The 24,511-nt window shown below is 42.7% G+C and overlaps 1 protein-coding gene across 6 annotated transcripts in view; it reads right to left on the bottom strand.

Annotated features, from left to right (window-relative positions):
• ZNF451 (zinc finger protein 451) overlaps positions 1–24,511 on the bottom strand; it is a 76,739-nt gene that overhangs the window by 51,922 nt on the left and 306 nt on the right. For 2 of the 6 annotated variants that reach the window (XM_045009611.1, XM_045009613.1), the window contains exons 1-4: positions 24,260–24,509; positions 23,360–23,446; positions 11,509–11,592; positions 6,446–6,571 (exon numbers count right to left, since the gene is read on the bottom strand). In XM_045009611.1, the coding sequence (XP_044865546.1) occupies positions 6,446–6,571; positions 11,509–11,592; positions 23,360–23,443 (294 nt within the window). In that variant the 5' untranslated portion in view covers positions 23,444–23,446; positions 24,260–24,509. Of the gene's footprint in view, positions 1–6,445; positions 6,572–11,508; positions 11,593–23,359; positions 23,462–24,259; positions 24,510–24,511 lie in introns of those variants that run through there. The other 4 variants (XM_045009609.1, XM_045009610.1, XM_045009608.1 and 1 more) reach the window with 3 other exon arrangements.

Here is a 24,511-nt window from a genome sequence, read left to right as displayed (position 1 = left end):
AAAGTTGAGGTGCCTTTATTATTCTTTTGTTCCATTCTTTGTTTCTATGGGGAATTTGTCAGTGCAATATTACTGTCTTAGTCCTAGTTAGCACAGGGAAGACCCCAGGATTCATTGCTCAATTTTATCCTACTTTTTCTACAGCAAATTACAGTGGATCAGCATATTTGATTTGGGAGAAATGAAGTAACAGTTGCCCAAATTGAGCTTGAGCACTCCTGAATTTTAAGGGTGTTCAAATCTGGAAGGCAAGTGCTAGATTCCCTTTCTGAATATTAGATACATCTGGAAAGGAAAAAGCCAATTTCTATTTTCAAGGCTCAGAAGTGGAAATCCTCCTGTACTGTATCTGAAGCTGCCCAGGTCCTATAGTAGAGCCACCCCTGCCTTACTTTTCATTTTAACTTCTAGTGGGATCCACATACCTCCCTTGCTAGGATTGAGATAGAGGGTGCACTGTCCATTTAGTCCACCCAGTTCCTTCTTTGGGGGCTGCCAGGCAAGGTCACATCAGCATCCTTAAGCCAGTCTGGGGAAGTCTTTTGAGGGTGCTATTTGGGCCAAAGCCTTCTACTCCTTAGGCACACTTGTTCCCCATTCACACTGCCACCCCCTTCTAGCAGCCAGCTCTCCATTCACAGCAAGCTGCAGCGCATGGAGTCTCTCAGCTCCCCCCGTCCCTTTCCTGTTGATAGCAGCCAAGGGAATGCTGGGAAATGTAGTTCCTTCCCTGCTCCAGGGTAGGCTCTCTAGCCAGGGAGCTGGCCAAGGAACTACATCTCCCAGGGCCCCGTGGGGTCTCAGCTCCCATGCTGGATCCGGGCTGCTCTGAGGCTCCGTTTCTGCAGAGGGGAGGAAGCAAGTGTTACGGACCCTCTTCTGAGCTTGGGCCTGGTACTATGGCGCCACTGGCGCCATGGTAAATCCAGTACTGGTTAGAGCCCCACTACTCCAGCGATTCCTTACCTCAAGAGAGGGAAATGAAGTAAGTTACTACCACACAGACAAAAAAATACAAATTAAAAGTTACAAAACAAGATGGTTAGCAGAAACTGAACTGCTAACTTGTTCTACCCCCGTGAGACGGAAAATCTGATGGTGTGAGCTGAAGAGTGGGTTTAGTTCTGGGGCCTCCATCAACGGACCATCTCTGAATTCCACAGGTGGGTGGCATTACCCATAAGTGATGAATGAGGAGAGAAGATGTGCAACAGAGTAATATTTAGGATCAATATAATGCTGTTAATCCATAGCTCTCTCATTGCTTTACAAAGACAGATAAACATCACTATCCTCATTTTACAGATGACAAAATGGAGGCAGAGACTTTAAGTGACTTCCAAATTCACACAAGTGACACAGACAGCTGCAGCAGCACAGGAGCAAGCAAACAGAGCTGTAAACAGGGGAGTCTGGGTGGGAGTTTGGGGGAAGACTAAGAGAGGCAGGCAGAGGAATAGACAGGCTAGTGAAGGGAGTCTGTGGTGCTCTGGCAGTGTTTTGGTGCTTGTTGGGGGTTTGTTTTGCTGTGGGTGGTGGTGTTTTCGTTTGGTTTATGTTTCTCAGACTTACAGGATTTAGGTGGGAAAGCTATGACAGATACAGAGGCAGCAGTGGTAGCGACTCAAGCAGTGAAAGACACAATGAAGATGACTGGATGTGGAAGCTGCGGCATGTACATGATCCTGGAGGGGGTACCTGAAAAAAAGAGTTTCGTCTGCATGAAGTGCCGCCTGATAGAGCTGATGGAAGAAAAGATCCACGGATTGGAGATGCAGGTGGAAACTCTGGTTGAGTTTAGAAGGGTGTTCAAGCAGATGATGGAGCAAAGACACTAGGAGGCTGAAGGGAAAAGCTCAGACTTGCAGATGGAAGCAGGACCAAAGAACTCTGAGGGGAGACTGCTGGGTGAGGAAAGTGGACAGTTGAGGCATGTGACTAAAAGAACCAGGCAGAGGAAAAGACGGGTCAGTGAAGGAAAATTGAGCTCAGAAACAAGTTTGCAGAGTTGGAAAATGAAGAAGAGGCACAGCAGGTGGTCACTGAAGGTGAGAGGGCAAGGAAGAAGAGACAAGCAGCTAGTCCTATACGAAGAGGGGAAGAGTCAATGGAGATAACACCACCAAATATGAGCCCCAGGAGGATACAGGATGGGTTGCAGAGGACTGCAAGGGAGAATAGGAATCGAGAGGACTTGCAGCCAGAGGGAACAGGGGATAGACCAGAACCATCACCAGGAAAAGGCAAGTCTACGTGACTGGGGACTCCTTACTGAGAAGGATAGACAGGCCTGTAATCAGAGCTGATCCAGAGAACAGAATGGTATGCTGTCTGCCGGGTGCTAAGATACGGGATGTGGATCTGAGGCTGAAGAGGATCCTAATGGGAGTGGGAAAGAATCCACTGATTGTCCTTCATGTGGGAAGGAATGATATGGCTAGATTTTTGCTGGAACGTATCAAGGGAGACTATGCAAGACTGGGGAAGACACTTAAGGAAATCAAGGCTCAGGTGATCTTCAGCAGGATTCTGTCTGTTCCTAGAGAAGGGCAACAAAGGTGTGATAAGATGATGACGATCAACAGATGGCTCAGGCAGTGGTGCTATAGGGAGGGCTTTGGGATGTATGGCCATTGGGAGGCATTCATGGACAGAGGACTGTTCTCTCGGGATGGACTTCACCTGAGTAGGGAGGGAAATAGACTTCTAGGATGGAGGCTGGCACAACTGATTAAGAGAACTTTAAACTAGGAATTTGGGGGAGATGGTTGGGAGATGTCCAGGTAATCTCCATGCCGGATTTTAACATTGAGAGGGAAGAAAACGAAGAAAGAAAGGATACAGCTGTGGGTAGGAGAATGGACATATGGAGGAACGGTACTGTAGATACCATTCTAATAGGTGATACTGGCGGTAGAATGTCTGTACCTAATCAGGTAAAGAATGTGAGCAAAGCCAAACTGCAAGAATTAAGATGTTTGTACACCAATGCGAGGAGCCTAGGTAACAAAATGGAGGAACTAGAGTTACTGGTGCAGGAAGTGAAACCAGATATTACAGGGATAACAGAAACACAGTGGAATAGTAATCATGACTAGAATACAGGTATTGAAGGGTATGTGCTGTTTAGAAAAGACAGAAATAAAGGCAAAGGTGGTGGAGTAGCATTGTATATCAATGATGAGGTAAACTGTAAAGAAATAAGAAGTGATGGAATCAATAAGACAGGAGTCTGTCTGGGCAAAAATCACATTGGGGAAGAAAGCTACTAGTGCCTCTCCTGGGACAGGGCTTGGGGTGTGCTATAGACCACCGGGATCCGATTTGCATATGGATAGAGACCTCTAATATTTTTAATGAAGTAAATACCAATGGGAATTGTGTGATCCTGGGAGACTTTAACTTCCCAGATAGAGACTGGAGGACAAGTGCTAGTAATAACAACAGGGCTCAGATTTCCTGGAAGTGATAGCTGATGGATTCCTTCACCAAGAAAGAAGAAGTGGGACCGCTAAACACGGAGGATGGAGTGGAGGTTAACGATAATCTAGGCATGGCCCAATATCTAAACAAATTCTCTGCCTCGGTCTTTAAGGAGGCTAATGAAGAGCTTAGGGATAATGGTAGGATGACAAATGGGAATGAGGCTATGGAGGTAGATATTATCACATCCGCAGTAGAAGCCAAACTCAAAACAGCTTAAATGGGACTAAATCGGGGGGCCCAGATAATCTTCATCCAAGAATATTAAAGGAACTAGCACATGAAATTGCAAGCCCATTAGCAAGAATTTGTAATGAATCTGTAAACTCAGGGGTTGTACCATATGACTGGAGAATTGCTAACATAGTTCCTATTTTTAAGAAAGGAAAAAAAAGTGATCTGGGTAACTACAGGCCTGTCAGTTTGACATCTGTAGTATGCAAGGTTTTGGAAAAAAAATTTAAGGAGAAAGTAGTTAAGGACATTGAGGTCAATGGTAATTGGGACAAAATGCAACATGGTTTTACAAAAGGTAGATCGTGCCAAACCAACCTGATCTCCTTCCTTCAGAAGGTAACAGATTTCTTAGACAAAGGAAACAGTGGATCTAATTTACCTCAATTTCAGTAAAGCATTTGATACGGTTCCAAATGGCGAATTATTAGCTAAATTGGAAAAGATGGGGATCAATATGAACATTGAAAGATGGATAAGGAACTGGTTAAAGGGGAGACTACAATGGGTCACACTGAAAGGTGAACTGTCAGGCTGGAGGGAGGTTACTAGTGGAGTTCCTCAGGGATCGGTTTTGGGACTTTTTTTTTTTTTTTAAAACAGACCTTGGCACAAAAAGTGGGAATGTGCTAATAAAGTTTGTGGATGACACAAAGCTGGGAGGTATTGCCAATAGAGAGAAGGAACGGGATATCATACAGGAAGATCTGGATGACCTTGTAAACTGGAGTAATAGTAATAGGATGAAATTTAATAGTGAAAAGTGCAAGGTCATGCATTTAGGGATTAATAAGAATTTTTGTTATAAACTGGGGATGCATCAGTTGGAAGTAACAGAGGAGAAGAAGGACCTCGGAGTATTGATTGATCATAGGATGACTATGAGCCGCCAATGTGATATGGCTCTGAAAAAAGCTAATGCGGTCTTGGGATGCATCAGGCAAGGTATTTCCAGTAGAGATAAGGAGGTGTTAGTACCATTATACAAGGCATTGGTAAGACCTCATCTGGAATACTGTGTGCAGTTCCGGTCTCCCATGTTTAAGAAGGATGAATTCACACTGGAACAGGTACAGAGAACGATTACTAGGATGATTCAAGGAATGGAAAACCCGTCTTATGAAAGGAGAGTCAAAAAGTGTGGCTTGTTTAGCCTAACCAAAAGAAGGCTGAGGGGAGATATGATTGCTCTCTATAAATGTATCAGAGGGATAAATACCAGGGAGGGAGAGGAATTATTTAAGCTCAGTGCCAATGTGGACACAAGAACAAATGGATATAAACTGGACACTAGGAAGTTTAGACTTGAGGGTTTCTAACCATCAGAGGAGTGAAGTTCTGGAACAGCCTTCCAAGGGGAGTAGTGTGGGCAAAAGACATATCTGGCTTCAAGACTAAGCTTGATAGATTTATGGAGGGGATGGTATGATGGGATAGCCTAATTCTGGCAATTAATTGATCTTTGACTATTAGCAGTAAATATGCCCAATGGCCTGTGATGGGATGTTAGATGGAGTGGGATCTGAGTTACTACAGAGAATTCTTTCCTGGGTGTCTGGCTTGTGAGTCTTTCCCACATGCTCAGGGTTTAGCTGATCGTCATATTTGGGGTCAGGAAGGAATTTTCCTCCAGAGGAGATTGGCAGAGGCCCTGGGGGGTTTTCGCCTTCCTCTGCAGCGTGGGGCATGGGTCACTTGCTGGAGGATTCTCTGCACCTTGAAGTCTTTAAACCACGATTTGAGGACTTCAATAGCTCAGACATAGGTTAGGGGTTTGATACAGGAGTGGGTGGGTGAGATTCTGTGGCCTGTGTTGTGCAGGAGGTCAGACTACACGATCACAGTGGTCCCTTCTGACCTGAAAGTCTATGATAGAAGTAGAATCCAGGCCTCCTGACCATATCTGAGAATCTCAATTTTTTCTCCCGTCTCTAATTATTATAATTCAATTATCTACAGGAGAAAGCTATTAATATGTTCAAACAAGATTAAAAAGAAAGAATGCATTATGGAAGGTAACACTCTAGAATTGTCCTTTTTAGAATTTTTTTTTTTTAAAGTGAATAATGCATAAATGTTGACTCAGACAAATCCATGGCCTTTGATGTCTGCTTGAAACTGCAAATTCGGAAAAGTCTGTTCCAGTTTAATCATCAGAAAATATTGCCTCATACCAAGATTAATTCATTAATTGATAAAACACTAGCCTATATTCCCTAAAGACAACTTCATACAACTTGCAGTCCTTGGCAAAATCAATTTGGTAATGTAAAGTTAGGTCAAACCACCATTCAGTATTTTTCTTGTTCTGTCAAAACATTTGTGATGTCAGTCTTTATCTCCATGCTCATTTATATCCAGATTTCTCTGCTGAGTATGCCAAAAGTGTGCCAAGTGCCACTGGTTTGTGCGAAGTTGACAGTTGCGCACTAAAACTGGACTGAGATTAATTACTCAAAGACCACCGAACAGCCAACAACTTTGGATTCTACCAAGTTGTGCTGTACTTGAACCAATGACGTAAGAACAAAAGACTCCAGTTGCGCTAGTCTCCCAAATAGATCAATCTCACAGATTGATCTATTTCCGAAGTAGGCCAAAGCCTAAGCCAAAGTTTAAAATATACTTTTAAGTCTCTTTAAAATATTTAATAGATAAATATGGAACACACACTTGGGACGCAAACTGTGCAGCAAATGTCTCTATTAAAACAAAATATCCACTGTACCTTGAAAGCTTTGTTTTTCTCTTCTTTTTGTTGTTTCTCTACCTCCACGTGGCGTGCTAGGCGATCGAGGGTTGAAGCAACCCTTTCCTTCTGATAGTCAATGTGGTCTTTATGCTTTACATTTCTCTACAGTTAAAAAGCAAACTGTTACTTTGTAATCTCTAGATAGTAAAAAGGTATAAGCGCAGTCACACAGAGGTGGTATCCAGGCACAAGAACATAATTCAGTGCAGAGACACCAATTTAAGTTTGTATGAGCTACCTTGTGACTGGTCTTATCAACTTAGGAGCACTTGTAATTTCTGTAAAATAAAGAGTTTACCCCAAATTAGTATTGGTGATGCTTGCCCTCCCCTAAACTGGCCAGAGCCCTGGAAAGGACAATTTTAGTTTGAGAGCACTGTTGCCAACACCCGAGTTGAATGAAGTCAGCCAGGACCAGAAGTACAGACATGATACCGTGAAGAGGCAACAGGTTCTCTTGCTTCTCCTTAAGAGGTCAATTCTTTCATCTTTTTACTTCATTATACTGGCAAAAAAACTAACAACAAAGACTAAAACAAATCAGAAACTAGAAGTAAATACTTCCCGTTTCAAGAAGGTGAAAAATCATTCATAGAAGCAGCAGCAAATAGGGTACTTTTGCCTTCAGCTCAACAGTAAGAGGAATTGTAAGGGATTTTAGAGAGATAGTTTAAACATTATTTGTCTAAAAAAAAAAAAATCTATATTTTTTATCGAGTGTTCTAATCATTTTGGTACCAAGATTTCAGAGACACAAGGTGGATGAGGTAATATCTTTTTGTGGTTGGTCCAAAACTCTCTAGACATCACCTACTAATAAAAACCTCAGAGAAGACTCCACACCACTATTCACAGAGGAATTTAAGGGTATCATCAAATCCTACCCCAAACAACTTCAGGAGAAACTCTACAATCTCACCCCCCTCCACCCCCAACGAACCCGCCCCAAGGACCTTTCTACTTCCCAAGACACCTAAACAAGGGAACCCAGGAAGACCCACCATATCTGACCACAGCAGTCACACTGTAGGAATATCAAGACTCTCAGAAACCATCCTCAAAACACTCAGCACACAAAAGGCCAGTTTCCTCCAGGATGCACCCGACTTCCTCCAGAAAAGCTGCAATATTAACAACCTCCTTCAAAAAACCACCCTTGCACCATGGACGTCACCTCTCTATATACCAATACCTCCCTCTGGGAGGGAACTGCTACCTGCCTCGAATACCTACAAGATAATGGACAACACTCCTATATCCACCCCAAACATCGCCATTTCATCCTCACCCATAACAACTTTACATTCAACAACAAACACTTTGTCTAAACCCTGGGAACAGCCATGGATACTAGGATGGCTCCCTGATGTGCCAGCCTCTTCATGGGTCACATTGAGGAAGAATTTCTGGAAATATGCACTACTAAACCAATGATATGACAGATACATCAGTGAAATTTCCATCCTCTGGAGAGATGACCTAAACTCCCTCGTATATTTCCACCACATCTTCAACAACCACCACCCATCCATCGAACTCTCTAGAACACTCCCACATCAGCATCAACTTCCTGGACACTAAGTTCGGCTTCAACAATGGAACCCTACAGACTATACACACATGAAACCCACATGTAAGTGGGGGATTTGTTCCACCATAGTAGGGGAATTTCTCTATTTGCACAGTACCCCAGCTGAACCGAGTGACCAAAAGATCTGAGTCTCTGCCCCAATTAACTTTATCCTCATACCCACCCACCCTGACTTTCCCTCTCAGCCCCTACGTGAGCAAGACTCACACCATACAGGAAGGGCTGAGCCCAGGAGTTCCTGGGTGTTTACCTCAGTCTCTCCACGGGGAACTCTGAGCAGGGACGAGGATGCCCCTACTCACTTGTTACCCTTTTAACCCATAATCAGTGTGTGACACATGGACAGAAAGGGTTAAGCAACTTGCAGACTAACTGACCCAGATTCAACCTTTAAAGACATGTTAGAAAAGTATGTGAATAGTAATTAGGGCCATTCCATGTTAAATAGGTTAGAGCTTTTAAATGTAAACTTGCATTGTTAAAGAATTTTAAGATAGACATACGACTACAATTATTATGTTTTCCTATATCTTGTTAAAGGTTAACAATGTAACCAAACAGTTCCTGTCTAAGGCTGAATTCTGTTAATGCAGAGATCAAAAGGAAATATTAACATTTAGATGAAACTTGGATGAAATAATGTCATTGTCTATATGTCTCTTTAAAGTTTATGGTAAACTGTCTATAAACTGCTTAATGGATTAACATAAGATAGTTATCCATGTAGTTAGATTACCAGTGATGTTTAGGAAACAGGAGGTTTCTTGAAAAACCTATTCTTCACCCAAGGACTCTGTACTGCCCAAGAACTGTATAAAGGACCCTTGGGACCTGATCCTTTCATCTCAAATCTGTTTATGCTTCATCAGGGGGAGCATGAGTTGCAAAACTGTGGTCTCCAACTTCATTTGGAGCACTCTGGTATTGGAAATTGGACTAAACCTATGGAATAATTTTGGTTGCCAACCCTCCAGGATTATCCTGGAGTCCCCAAGAATTAAAAATGACTCTTTAATTAAAGATTATGTCATGTGATGAAATCTCCAGGAATTCATCCAACCAAAGTTGGCAGCCCTAGGACTAAGAACTCTTTGCAACTCCAAAGCTCAGCATTGCTACGAAACTGATCTCAGAACTATACTTATGTCTGTATTTATAATGATCTTTTAACGAATATTCTCCCTATTTTCTTTTTTAATAAATTTTGGTTTAATAAATAAAAATTGGCTGTAAGCATGTATTTGGGTAAAATGTGAAGTATTCATTAACCTGGGAGGCAGTGTCCCCAAACCTTTGGGATTGGTAGAACTTTTCATATGATGAACAAGATTTTCAATAATCTCCATCATATTTGACTTGGCTGTCTGGGTGGGTACCCAAGGCTGGGTTGCTTTAAGGAAGCTGTGTTTTGGCTTCTGTGTAACCAGTAAGGCTGTAGAAGTTGTTTTGTCGCTGGCTTGAATTTAAGTATTAAAATAACCACCAGTTTTGAGGGATTGTCTGTCCCATTCTTTGCAGTTTGCCCTAATTGAGCATTCTCAGTGTCCCTCCCGCCCCCCCAGGACCCTGGTCACACACTGCAATTCACTTAAACATATATACAATGTATTTACACCAAAAAACATCTCTCTGGAGATTAAAGACCACATCACAGAGTAAGCACTGCAAGGAAATGGCTTGGGTAAGATTCAATGCAGCAGTCCCTAAAGTGCAATAGACTAAACTGCAAACTTAAGTGTTGAAACTGAAATGTACTAACAAAGTTTAAGGACAATTTAGCATTAGAATCTGTTACGGTACAACCATTTTCCTTTCTGCTAGTAAGATTTTTATTTACACAAATAATAAACAAGGTGTACATTTGCCATGTGCAAAGTCTTTTACAGATGTAGACTTAACAACATTTCATGCTCTTTACAGCATGTTACTTAAACGCCTTACCTAAGATATAGTCAAATGAGATTCACAGTATGTTGTGGTTCTACAAAGTACTTCACCAAAATACATGAATCTGAGCCAGAAGCCACAGTGTATTTAGCATTTTTGGAGATGCTTCAGTTATTCATGCTGCTTGTGCTAATGGACTTGCCCTCCTTCTCTCAAACATACCATTTACTCAGTTTCTACAGAGTTGTAGATGAAGATTTCAGTAACTCAGGATATATCTACATTACAACTGGTTGGGCGGCATAGCCACAGCTCTGCAATTGTGCCATTGTAGTATAGATGATTGATACATGAACAGAAAGGGGTTTTCCATCTATGTAGTTAATCCGCGTCTCTGAGATGTGGCAGCTAGGTTGATGGAAGAATTCCTCCATTGATCTAGCCACACTGAGGATTAAGTCAACCTAACTACAGTGCTCAGGGCTGTGAAAAATACTATAGCTAGGTTGATCTAATTTTTAAGTATAGATGAGGCCTCGCTTTGCTCCTTGACTAAGCACTCAAACAGAAGATCAAAGCCAATCAACCATGTCCTCCACAGAGAGAGTAGGTGCCCCAACTCAGCTGTCAAGCTTAATATGAATTGAAGGAAAACAATTTCCACATTAGAGAGACCATCTCCGCACTGAGACATTGGAAAAAACATCGTTTTTCAGCAAAGCCTTTTCTTGTACTTTTGTAAGCTTCCCTTCCTCTTATTACTGATCACACTAACACACTTTTGCAAACAAAAGGTTCATCCTTATAATCAAGTTTTACTTCCTGTTCGGTTTGTTAAATGTCATACTTCAGGGTTTGACAAAATATTCCCATATAAGGGATTGATGCTGCAAAAACTGGACTATGGACCAATTGAATAAATCAAGAATTAGGTATAATAAGATGGGATTTATTCCATTTTGCACATAAGTATCTTGGAACAGCAGTAATGATGGCAAAGGAAATTTAGATAAAGCACAACAAAATGTATTTTTTTCTTTTTGTTTTTAAACTAGCAAAATACATTAAACAATCCAAATAATCAGCACCTCTTTTTAAAGAAAATATCAGCAACCATGGGGGAAGGACGGATCAGGTTGCTTTACAATGGGGTTCTATGAATGAGTTATGGAAGACACGGTATTATTATTTGCATAGCACCAGCGTACTAGGCCTACAACCAGTCAGGAGAAAATATTGCAGTCTGGACTATGGAGTAAAAACATTTTCATATAGGGAATGACCACATATTAGCAGACGCTACTAAAATTAATGTGATTCACAATACTCCTGCAGTTAGTTGAGTGTAATGACATTCCAAAGATTAGTATTTATTAACTCCACAAAAGACAGCTGTGACTGCAAATCACCTTACACACGTTTGCTTTGGTTTATACACCAACACGGAGTCTAAACTATTAAAATTCTACATAAAGAAAGATACAAAATCAGTTCTGGGTTTCTTTTGGAAAAATTATTTCAACTGATAATGTCCAAGAATGAAATATTATAACATACTCACATGGACATTAGAGCTGCTGCTAGGTTCTTCATCATCACTACTGACAAGGTCAATGCAATCAAGCACAGGTCTTGAAGGCCCTTCCTAAAAAAGGTTTAAAAAAGCATGGTTGTTTTTCTTGAAGTTAAATTTCTATACATTAATATATTGGGATCTAGTATATCACATATATGGATACACTGGCCAGTTATTTCATGGTGTGTTCAGAAATGCTATTAATGGGTTTCTCAAACACATTCTGTGATAAAATCTTTTTACTTAGCACCCTGCGGCCCACAATTCTCTCTTGGTCTTCCTCTTTTCCATTGCTTCTTCTATATATAAAAGTCAAACGGTGTAATCAACTTGAAATTGTTCATTTTATTTACCACTCTTTCTATTTGTCTCCTCACCACCCAACTTTCTGTTACGTTCTTTTTCATTGGTTTTTGGTTTACCACGTTCACATGCTTTAAGGAATACCATGTCAGTGAAACAAATATCCCACCCTATTTCTCCAACTGTACTTGGGCATCAGTCTATTATCAAGAGATGGAATGCTAGATCTCACTATACAAAGTGACACTCAGCCCACAAAACAAATGCTTCTATCAGAAAAGTTAAGAGATCAACACTCAGGGAACAAAGCATTACCACAGATTCCTTCTTGAGCATTAAAGACTTAACACAGGAAATAGTATCAAACAGTTGCGCCCCAATAGTTTTTTCATACATAATCAGCACTATGTAGACAGAAGTAATATATGTCCTGTATCCTGACATATGTCTATGTACACAAAAGGCATTACATAAGCTAATGAATAGAAAAAGTTTTCTTCATTTGTTTTATTAAATCTTTATCAGATGTAAGAAGGAACTGGATTGGACACCAGTACGTTTTTACACTCAGAAGTGAGGATTCTAGAAAGAATGGCACTTGCCGACTGCCCATCGTGGTAGATCTCTATCCCATAAAGAAAACTGACTTGCCATTGTGAGTCTGCACAACTTTGGCATAACGCAAACCAGCACATAGATGCAGACTGCCAAGGAATGATAAGTGAACTAACGATGGGGACAGGAACAAAATTCCAAAGTACAATGCGGGAACAGCAATCAATATCTTAAATAAAGGGAGTATGCCATTGTTTAAAAAAAGGTCATTCAAAGTTAAGTCTAGAGCTCCAGGTCTTCCTTGTGGTGACAAAACGTTAATAGATTTTAAGGGAAAAGGACCATTATGATCATGTAGTCTGACATTCTGAATAATAGACATACATGCGGTGGTCTACAGTATCCCATATTGTTTGAGTCATGCCAGAATAGGATAAGTAAACCTATATATGTAGCACAAACATTAATTTCTGCAGAATCTACAATCTTTTTTTAAAAGTGTCTGGAGCTTCTGTATCTGAAATGATGCAAGATTGTCTTTTCAGTCTCCAGGCAGCTAGTGTGTGTCTCTAGCTATTCATAGCTTTTCCCAGAACATTAGAATTTAATTAACAAAAAACTAATTAATTAGTGAAAAAAAACTCAGCTGCACTTTGCTTAGCCAGAACGTGGTGAGAAAGATGCAGCCCTGGATCAGCCTCTAACAATTCCAGAGCACCTCCTTTTCAAGAAGCTTTTGGGATAGTGGGGTTGGGCTTCACATCATCATTCCCCTAAAACCTCAGATCTGCACATCTGTCCCTCCCATTTTGTATCAGCCTCTGGCTAGCAGGTGTCTACTAATTTTTCAAACCTTTTGGAAAATGTATCTATGTATGCATTTACATACATCAAATTAATGCCTCAGAAACAGCATGTGCCAGTTTATGCTAAAACCTAACTGTGCTATGAATATAGTTATAAACACATATACAATATAAATATAGAATTGAACTGAATTTTGACATCCATGAACAGAGTTTGCATCTGTGACATATCCTTATTTTTCAATGATAAGAAACTTTATAAGTATACTGAAAATCAAGTGTAAAACTACAAAACTGCCACCAGATTATTTGTGCTCGCCATTTTATAGCAAAAGAAGATTTCCCACTTAGTTCAAGTCTACTTCTTCAAAGGGACTGGCTAGGATTGTGGATGGATGCATCTATTAGTGTTTCTGCTTTCTCTAGGGTAGTACATACAAAATCCCAGTACTTGTCAGAGTTTGGTCAGGAATAAAAATGGCAGTCTGAGTCCAGAGTTTGCTCCTCACAGGACCAAAGCTTTCCTTGCCATCCATGTGGTGCAACTCAAATCCAGAAAGACAAATACTTGAGAGTTTGTCTATTCAGTATATAGTGATTCAAATGGATAGGAAAGACAGCCTTTGAAAATGAATGAAAGATACTTCAGCAAGCAGCTAGGTTTTTCATATGTGGTAGAACCATGTGTTGTATGTCTACCACATATGGGGAGGGATAGCTCAGTAGTTTGAGCATTGGCCTGCTAAACCCAGGGTTGTGAGTTCAATCCTTGAGGGGGCCACTTAGGGATCTGGGGCAAAAATCAGTACTTGGTCCTGCTAGTGAAGGCAGAGGGCTAGACTTGACCTTTTGAGGTCCCTTCCAGTTCTAGGAGATTGGTATATCTCCAATTATTACCTTTATCTTTAGATCTTGGGAAGCCATTTACTAACAAAACACTTGTTTGCATCTTTTCCCTGGAGAAAATCTAAAATATCTGTAATTATATTCTAAGAATATGAATAATGATCCAAATACTCAAGGTCTCATGGGAAGGCAGCCATTTTCTTTATGAACACATCAGCAGGTCTCACTGCTTTTCTTGATTATCTTCCAAGTCTTGCGCCTGACTCCTTACCTCCACAGGAGTGTCTGCAAGATTATCACTTCTTGTTTCCAAGATTTAGAATCTGGCTGAGATTTTGTTGTCAAATTGTAGAAATTACTAGAAACTGTTTACTTGGAAGAACAGAGCTAGTAATGTATTTTCATTTATAATTACATTACATTTTCTCAAGTGACACAGCAGATGGAAACAAGGAGGTGGTCCAATACCATCTAGCCAACCACCTCTCCACAAGTGTTTCACAGACCACTGGGTTATTTTTTTTGGTTGGGGGGGGGGGGAATTGAGGACCCCTAAGGGGGGAAATTGAGGACCTTAGCAGATTCACTAACTCTCAAGAACCTACTATTTGATGTACTTTTAAAAGAAATAATTGTATTTATATACTTTGGCTATTCATTCTTCATATTCTTAGTTTCCCATCTTATAAATACTGAGTCCAGTAGGACTATCCTCAGAAGTGAGTGTTTGCCGGTTCTTTATGTCACTATCCTATTAGAATGATTTGGAATAGAGTTCCATTTTTTAAAAGAATATTCCATCCTGAATAACCTATTTTACTTTGCTGTTCAAACTGTGTCCATGAATTAATTCATTAGTTCTACAGCACAATAAGCATGCACGATGCTTTACAGATAAATGAAGATAAGTTTTTGCTCAGAGAAACTGATAGTCAGAATTAGACATAGCACTGTAAGAGATAAATAATTGTTATGGAACAAAGAGGAATTGTTACAGAACAAATTCTCTTTTGAGAGGTACATCCCCTGTTGGTTCCTCTTTATTTTTGTTCCAATATATTATTCTGAGGGGGAGATTTTCAAAGGTCCAAGTGGCAGTTAGACCTCAATTCCCATTGACTTTCAACAAGAGTTGTGTGCCTCACACTGCATTTGAAAAAAATCTCACTGGAGAAGAAAAAAAAATCAGCCAGTTCAGAAGACATGAGTAGAGGTCACTACAAGATGGCTCAATTAAGTTAACGAAGCTTGAGGAGGAATTTGAAAGAGAGGAGCAAGGTCAACCTCACTGTTTGTTCTGGAGTACACAAGTTTCCTGTGATTCTGGAAAACCTATATGTAAATTCTATGGATTCTGTCTTCCCGAGTTTTCATTCAGATTCCATACTTCAGTTCCAACTACCATACTGTAGAGCAAAGAAGAAAGAAAGAAGGGGAGAGAACCCAACACCCCACAGAAGAGTTACAGTATGCACTGTACAAATTCAGACAATTTCTTTCAGACAGGATCATACAATGTCATAATTTAATGTCGTACAGTTGATTTTATAGAAATGTCCAAGGATGTTAATTATACGGGGTGCTGCACAAGACGCAAAGGCCACAATCCTGCCAAGACTGACATACAAGTTCAACTTTAAGATGAGCTTCATAGGAGTACTTCGAAAATTAAACATGTTCATAAGTCCTTGCAGGATCATCACCAAACCAAGGGCTCTACTTGCTCAAAGAACTTCTAAACTAAAAGGTAAAGATGAAACAGATAGCTTAATTATTCCATCTTCTAAGGTCCTATGTAATTTTTTTATTTACTGTGCTTACCCTTTGCAAAGATAGTTTTTGTCAAGAAGCCCTTAAGAGGAGTTGAAAGGTTTTTATTCCTTTTTCAAGAATTTAGATATATAATTGGTTTCATCAACTGAAAAGAAAAACAAAACAAAACCTTCACAAATCAAACTGCACTTCATTATTTTCTGTAAGCAGAGTGAACTATGTGAAAGAGACTGGGGATATGTCTAAGTCAAAGTTTCAACTCCATTTTGTTCCGTGAATGACATTTTTAATTGTAACCTTAATGGTGCCCTTCACTTTGCATCGTAACTTCCATGTTGGATTAAGACATTCAGTTTGCATTGAAAAAAACTAATTTGGTCGTGACAAAGCTATTGTAGACCCTATCCTGCTCATGCTAAAGCATGGGATACCTCAGAGAGGTCTTACAATGAGAGCACCATCAAGGGCCATCAGCGTTGAATGACTTTTCCCTAGTTGAACAGTGGGTTTTCTACCTGTAGAGCCACTGACTTTGAATGACTCTCTGCAAGCTGAAACGCATGGGCAAAAAGGGACAGAGACTGTTTTAAAAGAGGGGTGTTTCTTGGAGCAAGGGGCCAGACCATCACAACATGCAAGACGACCAGCCTCAGGACACAAAAGGCAGGAAGAGCTACCAAGTCTAAAAACGCTGATCAAACCCAGGACTCATAGGAGGGATGAGACTAGACTAAGGAAGGGTGTACCTTCAAAATTTTGTTGTTTTCCCAAGATAAGTAACTCTCTAATATGCTTTAATAATAGTAAAGTGTCTCTGGTTAAGAAATTCCTTTGCTAAACCTGTGTTCTTCGCCCTTCTGTGACACTGTCCTAATGAGTTTAAGAAACCAGAGCTTCCACAGCCAGGATGACTCTGGAGGAACAAGCGTAAGCAACTGCAAGCCCATGGGTGGCTAGGGCATTAATTTGGAGATCTAAGGCAGCCAGATCACAGGGTCCCACTGCCCAAGAAGGGTGTCAGATATGGGGTCTACACCTGGGATTGCACCTGAGACACCCAGAGCTAGGAACAGTGACCGGTAACTACCAGACCCTGGGGTAGCTTAGAAGCACAAGAGGCCCAGGATTCAGGTCTATTTACAAAAGACTGGTGACTGTCCAGAAGAGAGGAGTGGGCCAGGTTGTAATGTTTTTATACCGGAGTGGGTAAAAATCCAATGATTACGAAAATAAAAGTGGGATGTTTTTATTTAAATCAGTTTTTATTTAAATTAAATACATTAACTTTTTAAAAGGCTATTTAAAAATTAAATTTGAAATTATGACCATGTGTACTACAGCCAGAACTCACTATAATTAAAATTATTTAAATAAAAATATTAAATGTTTAAATATTTAATTAAAAATATAAATTAATAGTTAAACATTTAAATACAAAACTTGTTTTGCTCAAGATAATGATTTATTAAGCAAAGGATGTATTATCTGTAGATAATTTAACTGGTTGTTCTGGGTCCTTCAAATTTTTACAACTAGCGGATCTCATCCTTTCACACTCCTTTTTATTCATAGCTTGTGTGATAGACCCAGGCCAGTTGAGAACAGCAGAGTAGTCTTATTGGTAGTGAGGAAATGACCTCCCCCAGCCTAAGGGGAGGATCCACAGGACCTGGAAAACCAAGTAATCCCAGGGGACAACAAATGAAATAACAGGACAGGAGTGTGGTCAAAAGGCTAAATGTAGAGAACCTAACGGGGACACCGAGCAGAGAACCCCAGACAGTGCCCACTGCTCCTCGAAGGTGTCAAGGGAGCCAGCGGACGCTGCCCAGAGGAACTCTGCCCGGATGCGTGAATGGACTGAGGAGCGGAAATAGGCCCCACAGTCGCAGGAAATCCCATCGGCCAACCTCCTCTCCCTGATTTTGTAGATGGCCAGTTTGGCCAGGGCCAAGAGGAAGTTGACAAGGAGGTCCTGTGATTTTGTGGGGCCTCGGATGCGGAGTGCGTAAATGAAAAGGTGAGGGAAAAAGTGCAACCAAAAATGTAATAATATATCTAAGAGGAACCAGAATAGGGGCTGCAACCTGGCGCACTCCAGATAAACGTGCACCAGGGTTTCCCTCACGCCACAGAAGGGGCAGGTGTCCGGGATAGGGGTGAACCACGCCAAGTACATGCCCATGCTCATGGCCCCGTGAAGGAGCCGCCAACTGATATCGCTGGCGGGCCTCGGAACCAAAGTGGAGTGCAGACTGGCCCACCGGGGCTCCTCACCCTCGAGAGGTAGCAGGAGGTCCCGCCACTTTGTGTCAAGGCGGGATGCGAGGGTGAGGAAGAGAAGGGTGTGGAGCACGAGTGTGTACAGATGTTTCCTTGGCACGGTCTGGAACCGAACCGGCTGCAAATTGTGCAGCCGGCTCACGGTGAAAGGGCAGGGGGGGCCAGTTGGGTCCACGGGGCAGGGGCCCGATGAAAAGGTCCGGAGGGCCAGGGATGGAGGGTGGGCGGGGCGTGCCCTCTCGCAGGACCCAGTCGAGGTAGGCCCGAGCAGCGGGTGGCAAAGCGGCCTTCACCTCCTGAAGTACGCGCTGGGGAGTACGAGGTCTGGAGAGCCCCATGCACTGAGCAAGTGTCAGGGGATCCAGCCAGCAGAGGAGTCAAAGGCAGGTATAGTACTGGCCACTGGAGAAGCAGGTGTCTGTCCCCTGAGTGACCAGAGCAGGGGCTGCGTCAGGTTAATGAGAACACCTGACTCCAATTAACCTGCTAAGAGTCAGGTGAGGCTGTTAAGCACCTGACTCTAATTAAGGCCCCTCTGATGCTATAAAAGGGCTCACTCCAGTCAGGCCAAAGGGAGCCAGTGGAGAGGAAGTGCATGTGAGGAACTGGGAGCAAGAGGTGTGCAAGAAGCTGAGAGTGAGCAGGCATACTGCTGGAGGACTGAGAATTACAAGCGTTATCAGACATCAGGAGGAAGGTCCAGTGGTGAGGACAAAGAAGGTATTGGGAGGAGGCCATGGGGAAGCAGCCCAGGGAGTTGTAGCTGTCGTGCAACTTTACCAGGAGGCACTCTAGACAGCTGCAGTGCACAGGGCCCTGGGCTGGAACCCGGAGTAGAGGGTGGGCTTGGGTTCCCTCCAAACCTCCCAACTCCTGATCAAACACAGGAGAAACTGACCTGGACTGTGGCCCCTACCAGAAGGGAAGTTTTCTCTGGGCTGTTTCCCGACCTACAGGGTGAATCTGTGAGGCGAACAAATCCGCCAATAAGTGCAGGACCCACCAAGGTAGATGAGGAACTTTGTCACACTTGGAAGAGGAAAACAAGCGTTTCTACTTCTTCAATTCCCAATTGGTTTCTTAACTTTGAATGAACTAGTCATTGAACTGAACTAGCTGAACTAACTGAAATGAAGAAAACATCTCCCTGCACATGCAGATGAGATTATTGCTGTTAAAGGCTCGTTTTGTACTTCAATAAACTCTGGTTCCAGGAGCTCAGCCAGTGACTTCCACCAGTTCAATGGTTTGACTTTCTTTGAAACTTCAGAAATGAAACAAAACAAAAAAATAAAGTACACATGAAAAACAAGATTTAAAAAATAAATTATTTAAATCAAGGTTCCCTATTTGCTGATTCAAATTGCTTTGATTTAAATCAATCCACCCTAATGTACATATGATTTTGTATTAATTCAGTGCTTTGAGCAGTAGGAAGAGTTTCCACACAAATGCATACAGTAGAATTTCAGAAACTGTGCTTGCAACTTTTTAAAATACTTTACATTTATTCAACAGGAGACAACCCCACATTTACACATTGTAAATTAAGTCTCTGATGAGCAGCCAATCTAAGTCAAGTCCAATGAAAATACAGGATAACATGCTATATTTTAAAAGGATTGCTGTCACCACCCCTATTTTTCATATTCTACAGTCCTTTTAAAAGTAACCCCAAATCTGTTCTTTTAAACTTATTTTCCAACTGACTATTTACTTTTTAGATCAAGTTCAGAGTTTGTGAAGCTGTCTGTCACTTCCTGATAGAGAGCAAGGTTTGCCTGAGCATCTACTGATGGTGACTGGAGCAGGAGAAAGAAGCACCTGCAGACAGCTCAACGCCTGCTTACCAAGCTGATAGCCTATTTTAGAAAGAAAAGGGGGAGAAAAAAAAAAGTCCTCCACACCCAATTCATGTATCAGCTTGTGAAAGCTCAAGCAGGAGAGGGTGAGCACAAATGCAGATTAGGTACGTGAAACCTGGGCCCGTTGCTGGAGAGTGGGCCCAGGTTAAAGTCTTTGATCCACCACTAGTGTGTAAAGGGCAAGTAAATGCTCTTCTCACACCTAACAGTCACGCTTGCCCTCTCTGGGAGAAAGGCAGGAAGAAAGGTGTTGCACTAATAGTAGAGTTGCCAGGTTGAAAACAGAAACGTCCAGTTGAAAAGGGAAACTGGCAGCGTCAGTAACTGGCCTCTGCCACTAGGGAGGAAGGGGGGCAGGAAGAGCAGCAGCAGCTGCTGGAGCCTGGAGGAGCACCTCTGCTTAGCAGCTGTTGCTCCTCCTGCACCCCCAGCCTGACAGAGAGAAATGCCTGGCTCCCGGACTGAGCTCCAAAGTATGTACCAGTGCCATCTGGGATGGATATGGATATGGATATATATATATATAAAAATAAAATGTCTGTAACCTGTCTCCACCCCCTGCACTCCGTGCCCCAATTTCCCCACCCTGACCCCTTGCTCCAGGGACTGACTCTCATGTACACACCGCTGTGCCCTAATTTCCCCACTCCCTGCTCCAGGGACTGATGCCCACCCCGTGCCCTGATTTCCCCACCCCAGCCTCTTGCTCCAGGTAATAAAGGTAATAGGTAATAATTGGAGATATACCAATCTCCTAGAACTGGAAGAGACCTTGAAAGGTCATCAAGTCCAGCCCCTTGCCTTCACTAGCAGGACCAAGTTTTGCCCCAGATCCCTAAGTGGCCCCCTCAAGGATTGAACTCACAACCCTGGGTTTAGCAGGCCAATGCTCAAACCACTGAGCTATCCCTCCCCCCCTGCTAATTTTCCAACCCCGCCCTGCTGTGCCCCAATTTCTTCACCCCAGCCCCTTGCTCCAGGGACCCCCCCGCCGTGCTCCAATTTCCTCACCCCAGCCCCTTGCTCCGGGGACTGACCACAGCCATGTCCCAGTTGGACAGGTGGGGAGGCTCCACATCAGCTCCTCCCAGCCCAGCTCCGCAGACAGCAGGTGAATTCCAGGGGGGATGGGAGAACGAGCAACAGAGGCGGGGATGGAGCGTGAGCGACAGGGCCTCAGAGGAAGATGCAGGGTAGGGGGCATGGCCTCAGGGAAAGGGGCGGGGCAGGAGTGTTCAGTTTTCAGGGATTAGAAAGTTGGCAACCCTAACTAATAAGGAGGAAAAGGGAAAGAGATGACAGACAGACCCTCTTGCTCTAGCAGTTGTCCAGGTTTCACATGCCCCAGCTGTCACTGTGTTTATCAGTTGCAGCACCAAACCCCTTGTACTTTACGATCAAACTGAACTAAAATCCATGGACACTATCCAATCTTCCCCGCAAGCTGCTGGGACTCAAGGCTCCCCACAACCATCCCCCTTTCTGGGACTTTTACAACTGGCAGGGGGTAATGGCACAGGCAAAAAACGTTCATTCTCTACAGACGACACCTAGTGTGGTACCTCAGTCCCTGCCTGTCTGCTCTGAGTGACAGCGTCCTTCAGTACTAAACATCATTACTAGGTGCACACAGAGACCATGTCCTCAAACAAGTGAGGACCAGGGTCACTAAAGAGCAGACTCATTAAAATCTACACCGGGGTTCTCAAACTTCATTGCACTGTGACCCCCCTTCTGACAACAAAAATTACAACCCCCAGGAGGGGGGGATCAAAACCCAAGCTCACCTGAGCCCTGCTGCCCCATCAGGTGTGGGGGGGGGCAAAGCACAAGACCCACCACCCCAGGCAGTGGGTCGGGGGACGGGCCAAAGCCCAAAGGCTGCAGCCCCAGGCAGGGAGCCTGTAATCTGAGCCCCACCGCCCAGGGCTGAAGTCCTCAGTTTTAGGCTTCTGCCCCAGGCAGTTGGGTTCGGGCTTACGCCCCGAACCTCAGCAAGTCTAAGCCAGCCCTGGCAACCTCATTAAAATGGGGGTGGGAACTGCTGATCTATACTATCTATTTTATAGTGTTGTGGGGTTTACTGTTTTACTTAGAGTTTCCTCACACAGTCTTTGAATCTACTGCATACCCAAATCTGTACTCTATTTCCTTATTGTGTGTGCACAAGACTGGTCATAAGTTGTTCTCCTGTAAAGGAAAGTTGTCCCTCCATTCTTCCATATTTCCTTCCATCATAGCATTCCTTCATTGACAAAGGATTGAGGCCCACTTCCATGTAGTATTATACATGCTCCACTTTCCTCATAAGTTTAGCAATGCATGTTTCTAAAAGCTGTAGTCAGGCTCTGACAGCCGTAAGTAATATGCACACACAAACTACACCAGTGGTTCTCAACCATGGGTCTGGGGCCTCCTAGGAGGCCGCAAGCAGGTTTCAGGGGGGTCTGCCAAGCAGGGCCAGCATTAGACTCACTTGGGCCCAGGGCAGAAACCACCACCGCACTGCATGGGGTTGAAGCCCAGGGCCCTGAGCTCCACCGCCCGCGGCTGAAGTGAAAGCCTGAGCAATGTAGCTTTGCAGGGCCCCCTGTGCATGGACTCCTAGTCAACTGCCCTGCTTGCTACCCCAAAACGCGGGCCCCGGCTTTTATATACAGAAAACCAGTTACTGTGGCCCAGTTGGGCCCCCATACAAAATCTGATGTCACAGGAAGGGTTCTGAGTCAGAAGCCACACGACAGCATTCTATAATCCATTCTGCACTGTGTGTGTTAAATAGTACTCCACATCCTAACTAAACTGCTATTAGGCTTCTACTCCTATTTGTCTCTATCAGGTAACACAGGGGGAGATTCTGGTGCCATTACACAATGAGCTGCACACCTTACTTCACAAGTAGTCTCCTTGACGTCAGTGGATTATTCTTGCAGTAATATGCCATTCTACTGCATTAAAGGTATCAGAATATGACCCACAGTCTATCCATATGCGTGTCTGACAAAAACTAGCTTTGTTCTGCGACTCTCCTATTCAGCTCTAGCAGAGGTGGTTAACTCATTAGGGCCCCAACCTGTAATGAGGTGTGCCAAGGCTCATTGTGTCTCAGCAGAGCCCACTAAAGTCACCCCTGCCCAATGTCATTGCAGGACTAGGGCCTCAAATCCAACCCCCTTTTTAATACAGATTCTCTTGACACAGGCATGTCAGCTCAAGTTGACTGCTTTTTGAAAGTGAAAACTAAAGCTATTTTCTTCTGCTTTGAAAATTTGAGTTTTTAAAATGACACCAATATTTTATTTAACATACAGTAGAGATAATCAACACTGCATATTCAAACCTTAAAACATTTTATATATTTAACTGGCAAAAGTATCTATAGTTATTGAGCCAACATCTACTTACACAGATAAACTCAATGTCATCTTCACTTTCATCCTCCATTGCTGATTCACACTTATGAGCCTTAGCAGAGCTGAGAGACTCCATTATCTGGACAAAAATAAACTAAAATATGCTTCATCATTGACTTCATTTTCCTCATTGCACAACCATGCAGTTCTATACCATTTTGAATAGCTTTCCCCCCCGCCAATCCAATCTGTATCTCAAAACAAAAAAAGAACACTTCACATTGTTAAGTGGTAATTAAAGATAAACAACAAAAATAGAAAGTAGCAAGTGAACAGGAGAAAAGACATTCTTTGAGCTAAAATTTGAACTCAGTGACTATTAATATCTGCATCTTCCAAGGACTGTGTAAAATATAGCCTTTTCTACACAAGAAAAATAGTTATTGGTACCTGTATTCCCAGCGATAGCAATGCTGTAAACTCTACTACAGACAGGGCTCAGGCATTTCTACTACCATGTTATGAAAACTCGCTCAGTCATGTTTTCATAACATGGTGGTACAGAAGACCGAGCTCCATCTCTACTAGCAACAGCATCAGTTCAGTGGCATCCTTGCTACAATACAGGTATCAATTTTATAGTATCAATGCATCCTACAAGAGCTAAGTTATAACAAGTTGACAGCTACCTAGGAACTTCATGTTTGTCAGTATGACCACAGGTATTGTGAACTTTATGGCAACAGTGATTAACTTGGATAGCTACTCGTCCTCCAAAAGCACAGGGTCTGACCAGTTGAGCTAAAGGAAAATTTCTCTATAAGCTTTTAGCAGTAGAGGCCTGGGTCACATAGGTGAGCAGCTTTGATACTAAGAGAACAGAGGTACAGATTAGCCAGCGCACTGCAGTATTAGACAGCTATAGTGGAGTTTGTAATTAACATTCTCTTACCTGCAAGAACGTACTAGTCTAGAGGGAACAGAGGAAACAATATGATGCGACACAAAATAACACGGCACCAATAGTTCCATTCCAGTTTCATCAAAGCAGCTAATATGCTTAATGGGAGGATAAGCAGAGGGAAGGAAGGGGAGAGGAGCAGCAGTGGGAAAGAAAAGCACGAGCCTTTCACTGCCCTAGCTGCCAGTTAAAGAGACCCCAAACTAGTGACAAGGGCAGGTTGCTAAGAAACTGCCCCAGAGT

This window comes from Mauremys mutica, chromosome 3 (assembly GCF_020497125.1).
Source record: "Mauremys mutica isolate MM-2020 ecotype Southern chromosome 3, ASM2049712v1, whole genome shotgun sequence".
NCBI lineage: Eukaryota > Metazoa > Chordata > Testudines > Geoemydidae > Mauremys > Mauremys mutica.
The sequence above is the reverse complement of the archived record's forward strand: the minus strand, read 5'-3'. Positions and strand labels throughout refer to the sequence as shown.